A 10,696-nucleotide genomic window follows, 5' to 3' on the forward strand; every position below is an offset into this window, starting at 1 on the left:
TTCAACATTTCAATTGAGTTTTAGTAAAAAATTAAGTCTCAAAAAAATTTAGTATCAAGTATTTGTGAAATCATTAATGCTCATAAATACCCATAATTTTCACATGAGTAGGTAATTTTAACTACTGAACAAAATAATCACGATATACCTATGTTTTATTTTGAAGAATAATAAAAGACAAACAATTTTTAAACGTTTAAGTGCTGTGAAGATAATATAATAAATGAAAATAATAATGACTAGGTATTTTAGGCACCGTCTAATCTATTTGCTAACCTTGGTAGTGATAATATTTATATTCTGCTATCTAATATCGTGAGAGGGGATATTTTTATTCAGTGCTATTATTTTCAAGTAGGTAGATATTAAAGATTTACTTTATAGATAATCTGTATTGTTGTACCTATAACATTCATAATTTCCTCAAAATCACATCTTATCAGTTCTGATATAAATTATTGATTAGTACAGATTTTTCGATTCAATTAAAATCTGAGAAAATAATTTATACCTATTATATCTATAACATCAGTGATAAAATATTTTTACTTCATAAAATCTAAAGAGATTGAATCCGTCCAATCTATTTGATAAAATCTAATAAATCAATTTATTGAAATTTTTTACATATTTTAAATAATAATTAGTAGATACATTTTGGGGAATATTTTTTCTTATTACTTGTGGTAACATTTTCAGCTGTCATTATGACATTTCATTAGAATTTTGTAGCCTAACAATGTCATAATAATATTATTATTTTCATTGCATACATACATACACACATATTATTTATTATTATACAATATTCAAAGGTCAACTGAAAAATGTCTTTAAGGATATCTAGACTTCGTGCCCTACTCCGAAATTTGAATGTGATATATAATAGAAAAGTTTTTATAACACCTATTAACAATAATTCAATTGTCAAAGTAAGTTGGGTAATATTAGAAACTTGTAACACCTTCGGATAGTCATGTATGATAAAATTTCTATTGTTTTGTTTTTTTTTAGTTTTCCAAATTATGGCACAATCAATCGATGAGATGGATAACGATGCTTGCATTATTTTGGCCGCTGAAAAAAGATAACTCAGGTCAGAAGAAGGCGTCGGTGGCTGACATCGTTGAGAAACAGTTGAAAGAAGCTGACCGACTTTATGATAATGGCCAGTACAGTGAATGCTGCGATTTTTTAAAGAATCTTCAGGTAAATATTTCAAGGGTGGTACCTACCGTAGAGTAGGCGAATGTATGTTTAGTTCTAATTTTATTGAACTATCTGAATTATTTTTTAAAAATGTGACGTATACACATTTAGAAACGTTAGTTATCTTTGACATAATTCTAAAATTACTGTGTATGCTAGAGATCCTCCATCTTATTCGGTCCGCTATTGCCTTTTCAGGAATTCGGTTATGAGGAATACAGCGGCAAACACATTTTGAAAATAGTCAATATACTGGATTATTTGTTAGGTTAACCTAACCAAACCTAACCTAAACTAACCCAAACTAACAAATAATAATCCAGTATATCGGGTATTTTCAAAATGTGTTTTCCGCTGTATTCCTCATAACCGAACTGTACCAAAAATACTCTTCACCCAACTGGAAATCTACCTTCTTTAAACAAACAAACAGACAAATGCAGTGACAAATTTGTTTCTTTTAATGTATCTATCTATACTTCTACCTATAAAACATAATAATATTGTTGTAAATAAGAACAATTTGTATTAATAATTACAGACCATAACGTTCAAAACTGCCACTCTTCAGTTTTTGTCAGTTCAAATTCAACTACTGATATTAATTATTGTATGAAAAATAATATCAAATATGTATGTAATCTTCATCTATATGAGAAAGTTCCTCTCTCTTTATTTATTCTTTCATATGAACGAAGACCGCATTTGATATTATTTTTGATATACTTTTATTATCAGTAGCTAACTAGGAATCGACAAAAACTGAACAATGACTTTTTTGCATGCGATACCCTCCCAGAAAGGCTTTCCTTATTTTAATCGACACATTAGTAGAGAGATCATTTTACCATGAAGCGGAAGTTATGCAATATTTCATTTAATGTAGAGGAGAGTTGGATTTGTAAATTTATATTATACCAATGATCAATGTTCCCTCTAATTTTTCTATTGTGTGTGCGGATCATGAACGCATCTGTGCAGGGTTAGTGTCATCCGGTGTAGTAAATTTACACCACACCCCCCCCCCCCCCCCCCCACAAGCACATACAAATCTGTGTATTTAGATACATGATTATGAATATCTTGTACAGAAAGCGTAGAAGCTTTTATTTTTATAGCCAATAGTACATTATCGATTAACACTTTGATTAAATCGCAACCAGATTTTTTGCACTCAGTGATCTCAATCCTCTTCTTTCGTTCTTCGGGTGTTTCCGTCATTATTTTCAAAAGTCCACCTCTTTTCAAATTTTTCAATTTTGTAACAGCATCCCGGTGTACTTTTTGACTTAAATGCCTTTAATTTTAATATACAACCTCCATTCAATCCACTTCTTTCCAGAAGTGAATTCTCCTTGCATATTTGCTGCGGAGCATAATGATGCGTTTGACACAATCATCTGTTTCCGAATAAACAAATATATCACCAATTTTTACTTATTGCGAATGCATTGAAGATGGCATTTCTGTTTCGACGAATTCAGAGAGCCATTTCAATTTAAATTTATCGCAGGATTTCTTCTTACTGATCGCATTTGAAATATCACATCCACTCCTTTGTGACATTTTAGGGGATAAGTTTTCTATAATGAATAAGTATAATAACTGTACTTTATATTATGTAACTGTGCAAACAATCATATTGTTCCCTTGAATTGTTTGTGTTTTGTATTATAAATATTTGAAGTAAAAACCACTGCTTTTTAGCACAAACACTTTTACCGTTTAAAAAATATTGTAAGAACTGTGATGTTTTCACAATAAGGACTACTATGAGACAGTACTGACAATGTTTCTTGCAAGTTGGAACATATCAAAGACTAAGAAATGTAGAGGACCCGGCACATAGGTGGTCATTGCTAACAACTAAAATACGTATCTTTTTTCATATACTTAGACATGCTATAGAACGGGACGAATATGGTGATCACTTCTTGAAAGTTTCCTTTCAAGAAGAAGAGGACTGTGCGAGGGATGAAAACATGTGTGCGGACATATTTTGGTAGGTGTGCGTGTGCTTAGAGGGAACATTGATTATGATGTGTGTTTAATTTGGTAAAGTCTTAATATTTTTATTGTAGGGTCAATCTGAAGATAACATTGAAGTAATGTGGAGAAAATCAAGGAGCCTGTATCAAATGGCGATGGCTCCTGAACTTGATGCAAAACTGAAAGGAAATTTAGCGAATGAAGCTTATAATGCAATCTCTGAAGCTCTCAAGTTGAACGATAACCATTACGCAGTTCATAAATGGATGTCTGTTATATTGGACTTAAAAAGTTCTTGCGACGGCTTGAAAGAAAGAATTAAGAACTTGGAGATTGTTAAAAAACACATGCTGGTTTGTATATTTTTTTAATGTTTTATTTAAACTTGTGTGAAACGAAACCTGAAATCATGTGGGTTATACAACAATGTCTAATTGCCCGCAGGTAATAATAATTTATTAATATAACACCAAACACCAATCTAATACATTAATAAAATACATTGGTAAATTAAGCAAGTTATTGCTAGGTTAAGCTGGCTCTCACATCTAAACTCGCCTCGTCTGTTGCATAGCCATAAAACAAACCTTCCAAGATCGGCGATCCGGTGTTGCATATGAAGACTGCGCAGATCTACCTAGCGACAGTCGCACGTAACCTTCGAAATGTATAGATATTTGGATGCGGCGATCGGCGAGCCGGTATAGGAATGACCAATTTGTAGGTGTTTATGTGCGTCCTGGCGTCTTCGACTCTGAGCCCGAGAAGCATGCAACTTGATGATTGCAACAGCAGTGTTTTTTTCAAACTAAACAGTCGCATTAGACCAATCTGCGGAGCATTATCTCCAAATTTGGAATTAAGCTCATCAGTATAAAAAAATATTGAATGTTAGCATGTAACGCTCTCACTTTGTAGATAACCTATTACAGGGGTGACGAACCTTTACCTGTCGGAAGGCCACATTCATCTATCTCAAATCAAATAAGGCCGCATTTAAAAAACATAGATAAAAATGCATGACGTACAGTCATTCCTCAATTTACGCAGTCGATATGTTCTAAAGGATTTTTTAAGAAAAAAAAATTTGTTATTTTTTTCAAAAAAATGCGTTTTTTTTTGTTTTTTCTTGACCGCATAAATCGAGGGATGAGTACATTATTTTGTAAATGAAGGAAAACAATGAAATTTATTAATTAATCTATTTACGGGTTTACCCTTTAAAATGTGTACCTACATGGTACATTATAATATAAGTACATATATTTACATGGATATAGTAAATATTTAAAATTAATGAAAACGTTTTATTAATTTGACAGCTTTTAATGTGAAGCTTTAAATGACTGGGTTGTGTCTGCTTTTTCTTGGAAAGCATTGGAATATTTGGTTGCAGCGTAGAGGTCCTCAGTTTCAGTTGACCTCTAAATGGGTACATATCTGTTCCGTTTAGCGTTTTCCTAGTTAATAGATTTACATACATTTTTATCGTAATTTTGATAATAAAACTTATGTCATTCATTGTTGCCACCCGATTCAAATGTACCGAATTTGACACGTATTTTTGGAATACGGAACTCCATGATAACTTTTAATTTTTTATTTTATTTTTCTCATTACTTTTGAATATATATTTACTGATTAATAAACTTTTCTAGCTATTTTTCGACAACAACTTTACCTAGAGACATCACCTTAATTGTGTCTCCATTAGGGTTAGGTAGGAGGATGTATATTCACAGCAATATGTGATTGAAAAAAATTGCTTTGTTCATCTTCTTAAAAAATATTTTATCTTTTTTTACGTTGAAAAATAACGCTCATACTCCACATAGGTACACCATAGAAATACTTAATATTGTAGAAATTGTTATAATGTAACGCTTTCGTTAAATAACTACTTCTCTTAGAGTAGTATAAGTAGGTACGTAAAAAGTTATAGTATGTACATATTATGCAAAGGTTATTAACAGTTTATCAGCTACTTACATTTACAAGTTTACTTTGCTCTAATTGCGCTAAAATTATTTAATTTTTAAAGGTAAAATAATCATAAAATTAGTATTTGTATGTTGAGATTGCGACACCTAACTTAATGATCACAATATCACTCTAATCGATATTTTGATCGATTCAATATTAGGTATATGGCAAACAACGGAGCATTTACCTCATAACGTAGGAAATAATAATATAATAATTTGAAATATTACGCGGGAATCTTGTACCGACTTCAAAAGCGTTTGTGAGTTGTTATTATTCGCGCCAGTCAAACACAGTATTGTCATAAAATGTCGTCTGCGCTCGTAAGCTCGGATTGGGAGGGCAGTGTTCCAAGTGAGGTAAATATTGCATGTTCGGAAATAAAAAAAGATCACAATTGAGCTCACATTATCGGCAGCGTGAAAAAAAACTCATCGCCAGGCGGTTCGATTTCTCTCCTCCACAATTAATACTACGAAAGACGTTCCTATGCATACATGCAGGCCGCCAGAAATTACGTGCATTTTATGCGTGCAGACGGGCGACAAATTAAAGATATTTTACAATAATTAATTTATACAATATGTAGGTATTTGAATACGTACTTATTATTACATAGTTACGTAATAATTTGGGAGATCAGTGCACCTTTGCTCCTATACAAGAGCCGTCCCTGATTACATCAGTCTCAAAATCGGTAAACCTTTCATTGTATTCTACAATTAATACGTCAATAACAGCAACTCTGCATTTGCTGACACAGAAAATGGGGTTAATGGACACTGCCAAAACATGCTGTTGCGATGTCATCTTTCTGCATAAAAAATATTTAACCTGGCGGATTTACTAAGTAGTTAGTTATAGATATTCGACTTAGGTAAAAAAATGACAGCAGGCGTATCACAGGTAAAGTACGACCTTTATCCTGATGGTTGCGCATTCACTCCTTTGATACTCCACGGGATTTTGTTATATTATAAATTCATATGTAAAAACGCACTAAAATGATATAAAAATAATCTATCATTTAATAAATCTAATAAATAAAAATTTACATAAAAATAAAAGGATTTATTTTTTTAAATTTAAATTCAGTCAAAAGGCCGCACTTGAGACTCTAAAAGGCCGCAGGTTGGTCACCCCTGATTCCTATTAAATTAGTAGAGATAATAGTCACCGTAGATTTGTTTAAAAAAATTAATAATGATTTTGGCTATACCAGGATTGTATTTAGATTTAATGTTTAACAATATTATTGCAGCGTGCTGTTGAGATCAATTCAAAGGACGCAACCACATTGTACATGTTGGGAGAATGGTGCTACCGTATTACAGATATGCCATGGTATCAACGAAAAATTGCCCAAACACTTTTTGCCAACCCACCGACATCAACATTTGATGAGGCCATCATCTATTTCTCAAAGGCTGAAATCGTGGAACCGCGCTTTTACAGTATGAATCTGTTAATGCTGGGAAAAACTTATTTAAAACTAGGAAAGGAAGACATTGGCAAATACTATTTGAATTTAGCTCTATCTTACCCTGCAAGATCAAACGATGATCATCAAGCAAACAAAGAAGCGCAAGAAATATTGAAGACCCTAAACTAGTCAGAATATGAAGTAGTGGCAAGATGTAAGACTACAACAAAACAACACACAGAAAGAAAAGCTGAGTTTTAATCTCCGCAAATGCATGATACATGTACATCGAATATGTCCACAGCATATGCGATCGAGGAACGCGATGTGCCTATCTGGGCTTGCCATTCATGGCACCAGACTCATGATTTTGTTGAGCTGACATGGCTCCCCTTCTGCTGTTCAAAACCTTTTTTTTATTCTAGCCTTCGCATTCGGGTGAATCATGTCGAACAGTTTTGCAGAACTTTTTTATACAATCATAGTTTCTGTGTTATGCTTAGGGATGTAAAAAAACTATTGGTACTGATACTTTTTCTTGTGATATGACATCTTTAGGCGATCCTGAACTATGGTTGAAGGGTATGTCATATACCGGTAGCCGCAGTTTAGATGAGAGCATTCATTTACTGTTGGCATTTATTAATCATACTCATATCATCAAGACGATCATGAAATCCTTTTATAATGTTTTTATTTGTGTCTAGGCAGAATAAGGTAGCAAATTACATACATGTTAATTTATGTTGAACCATTATAATATGAAAGAAAACTTCTGCATTCATTGGTGACATAGATCATAATTATTTTATTTAATTACCTGTAGGGAAGAATGCTATTCAGAATTTTTACGGGTGGCTTCTGTTTTTGTATAAGATGATTTCTTGAATTTTTACTTTGTTATATAGGAATAAGTAGGTGTAAGGAAAAGGATCAACACTGTTGTCTATAACGCTATATTTTTATTATAATAAATTTACATACAACTAAATATGTTGCGCCTTATTTTATAATTATTATCAGTTTACAAATACGGTCTGTCCATTTCAGTTTTCTTCGCTCTTCTGTCCCTAGATCTCGGAAACCACCTGTGTTTGGTGGTATTAGTTATTCGCATGAGTTCTTCTCTAGCAACTTCAGGAGACACGTCTTTGAATACTCTTCGAATTTCTGATAAATCATCAAGTTTTAGTACTGATACAATAGTTTTCTTCGGAGTCTCCGGTAACGGACGAGATTGTTCATACGGGAATTTTTGTTGGGGGTGTAGAGCAATTATTGTACTTCCATCATCCGTAATTGCCAATTTTCCAAATTGCCTATAAATTGTAACTATAGAGGATAAATTGTTTGCTTTGCAGAGACGAATGCCCAAGAGTCCTGACATCTCGATAAAAGCAAGGTTAGGTCAAGTCAAGTATTATTTACGTCCTCTATAGTGAACGTGAATAGTCTATCAGTGTTGCCAAGTCAAAATTTTTAATTTCAGTAGAATGTGTAAAAAAAATTCAGTAGATTCGACAAAATATCAGTAGATTTCTGTTTTAGGAAAAAAATTTCGCCGCGGGCCGCAGGTTCCCTATTTTTCATGGTCGGCTCGTTTTTTTAGGAGAAAAATTTCGAAGTTCCCAAGTTTTCATAGATGGCTAATTTTTTCCCGGCTGGTGGGAATTTTGTGAAATGGAGAAATATCAGTAGATTTCAGAAAATATCAGTAGATTCAGTATATTGCCAAAAATATCAGTAGATCTACTGAAATTTCAGTAGACATGGCAACGCTGTAAGTCTATTGATGGCAGTGTTGCCATCTTTTTGCGACCGATGCGGTCCAAACAGTGTTGCCATATTTTCAAAGTGGAATTACCGAGCCTCCAAAATTATAGTATTTCGGCAAAAATATAGTACGCGTTGAATGACGAATACTTTACTGCCACAGAACAGATAATAAATAGAATACCGATAGGCAATATTCAATACACCGCATGGTGAAGCAGGCTTTTGAATGTGTGAGTATCCTACGAAAATGAAGCACGCATTATGCACGTGCAATAGTGTGTGTAATACACCAACATTCATCATCATCAGCCGGGGTCAATCCACTGCTGGATGAAGGCCTCCCCAAGCTTTCTCCAACTCTCTCGGTCCTGTGTCATTCGCTGCCACGTATTTCCGCCGAACTTTACCAGTTCGTCAATCCAGCGGCTTTTAGGGCGAACCTGTGGCCGTATCGTACCCCTTGGGTACCACTGGATTACGGCATTTGTCCAGCGGCCGTCCTTTCGGCGAGCAATGTGTCCCGCCCATCTCCATTTCAGCTGTTTGGCAACGTCTATTACATCGCGTACTCTTGTCTGCTTCCTAACCCATTCGTTCCTCTTACGGTCCTTTCGCGTGATGCCCAACATGCACCTCTCCATGCCTCGCTGTGTGACTTTTGCTGTTGGACATCTCTCGTGTTGAGGGTCCACGTCTCGCAGCCATACGTGAGCACGGGTAGCACACATTGGTTGAACACCTTACGCTTAAGACATAATGGTAGGTCACTCTTGAAGATAATATTCGGACCTCCGAAAGCACTCCATCCGAGCTTTGTTCTTCGAGCAATTTCATCGTGCATGCTTCCGTCTATGGACACCTGCTGTCCGAGATAGACGTAGCTGCTGACTTGCTCGAGTTGGGTGCCAGAAATACAGATAATCGCAGGGTCCGAAATACAGTTCCTCGTCACTTTTGTCTTTGAGACATTTATCTTTAGACCGACCGTTTGACTGACATCCGCGAGTTCTTGCATTCTACTTTGGAGGTCTTTCGGGTCTTGTGAGAGTATAACAATATCATCTGCAAAGCGCAGGTGACTGAGGTGCTCCCCATTAATTGGAACACCTTTTTCCTCCCAATCAAGTTTCCTAAATAAGTCCTCAAGAGTAGCGGTGAATAGTTTAGGTGAAATGGTATCACCTTGCCGGACACCTTTGTTAATGGGGAATTTACACGACCGTTTGTGGAGTATCACGCATGCTGTGGCATCACTGTATATACTGTTCAATATGTTTATGTAGCGTCTGGAAATTCCTTGGTTGCTAAGGGCGTCTATAATTATTGAGAATTTTTTGATGGAATCAAACGCCTTTTCATAGTCTATAAAACCAAGAAACATTAAATGAGCATAAACCGAGAGCAGTTTTTAGTATTCTTAACACGTGTGTAAGTTTAACCCGGCTTCTTCCTTACTCGAGTCGGTTACCTGCTATCGCCTTACCCGTTGTGTATTTCAGTTCCCATTATTTCTGAGTTCCCTGTTTACTGCATTTTCCAAAAATTACGCGTAAAGTAATTAACGTCACCTTTTTTTTTTAGACAAAAATTCAAATGTAAAGTAATTAACGTCTCATTCATTTTAGACAAAAATTCAACTGTAAGGTGATTAACGTCTCGTTTTTTAGACAAAAATTGAAATGTAATGTGATTAGCGTCTTGTTTTTTTGCATAATATTCAGATGTAAGGTGATTACCGTCTCCTTTTTTTTTAGACAAAAAATCATATAGAAGGTGAATAACGTCTTGTTTTTAAGACGAAACTTTAAAAGTTAGGTATTTTCGTTCTCCCGATCAGCTTTAGCGCTATTTTTTATCTATTTTTCCGAATTTTCAAAATTATAGTATTTTGGGCGTACTATACCTGTTTTATATCGTACATAGTACGCGGGTCAAAGTTATAGTACAAATTTTATAATTATAGTACGGTTGGCATCACTGGGTCCAAGAAACTATAGTATTTCAGCAAAAATTATAGTACGCGTTGTCACAAATGTTGAAAATGTATACGATTTTTGCTTCTCACAAAAAATAACGAAGAATTTGAGAAATTCCGAGACCCCTTTTTATTTAGGTACCTCTTCCAACCAAAACCGCTGACCAACGAATAATTCAAAAAATTTCATTTTTAACCAGTTAAGAGATTTTTTAACTTTTTTCGAGCAATTTTTTTTCCAGGTTCTACAATTTTTCCTATGTTGCTAAATTATAGTACCTACTTTGCACCAGATTGTAAGGAAATTTCGAAATATAAGTATTTTTTCTACTTTTCAAAAT

General features: G+C 34.4%; 2 protein-coding genes across 2 annotated transcripts; one reads left to right on the forward strand and one right to left on the reverse strand.

Annotated features, from left to right (window-relative positions):
- Positions 1–709: 709 nt before the first annotated feature.
- LOC147072059 (regulator of microtubule dynamics protein 1-like) lies at positions 710–7,593 on the forward strand. Its single transcript, XM_085946443.1, has 4 exons — positions 710–932; positions 1,015–1,209; positions 3,291–3,551; positions 6,443–7,593. Exons 1-4 carry the CDS (start codon positions 828–830, stop codon positions 6,791–6,793), a joined length of 912 nt encoding a protein of 303 aa, XP_085802569.1. The 5' UTR covers positions 710–827; the 3' UTR covers positions 6,794–7,593.
- mRpL42 (mitochondrial ribosomal protein L42) lies at positions 7,550–8,057 on the reverse strand. The gene has a single exon (XM_085946444.1). The coding sequence runs from the start codon at positions 7,989–7,991 to the stop codon at positions 7,629–7,631; it is 363 nt and encodes a 120-aa protein (XP_085802570.1). The 5' UTR covers positions 7,992–8,057; the 3' UTR covers positions 7,550–7,628.
- Between the last annotated feature and the right edge of the window lie 2,639 nt (positions 8,058–10,696).

This window comes from Rhyacophila brunnea, unplaced genomic scaffold (genome assembly GCF_057557595.1).
Source record: "Rhyacophila brunnea isolate RB1 unplaced genomic scaffold, BYU_Rbru_1.0 scaffold_2, whole genome shotgun sequence".
Taxonomy (NCBI): Eukaryota; Metazoa; Arthropoda; class Insecta; order Trichoptera; family Rhyacophilidae; genus Rhyacophila; species Rhyacophila brunnea.

Coding starts and splice junctions, on each gene's coding strand:
- mRpL42 (XM_085946444.1), bottom strand. CDS start 7,991: ATGTCAGGACTCTTGGGCATTCGTCTCTGCAAAGCAAACAATTTATCC.
- LOC147072059 (XM_085946443.1), top strand. CDS start 828: ATGTCTTTAAGGATATCTAGACTTCGTGCCCTACTCCGAAATTTGAAT. Junction 1,210..3,290: donor ATTTTTTAAAGAATCTTCAG/GTAAATATTTCA, acceptor TTTTTATTGTAG/GGTCAATCTGAAGATAACAT. Junction 3,552..6,442: donor TTGTTAAAAAACACATGCTG/GTTTGTATATTT, acceptor ATATTATTGCAG/CGTGCTGTTGAGATCAATTC.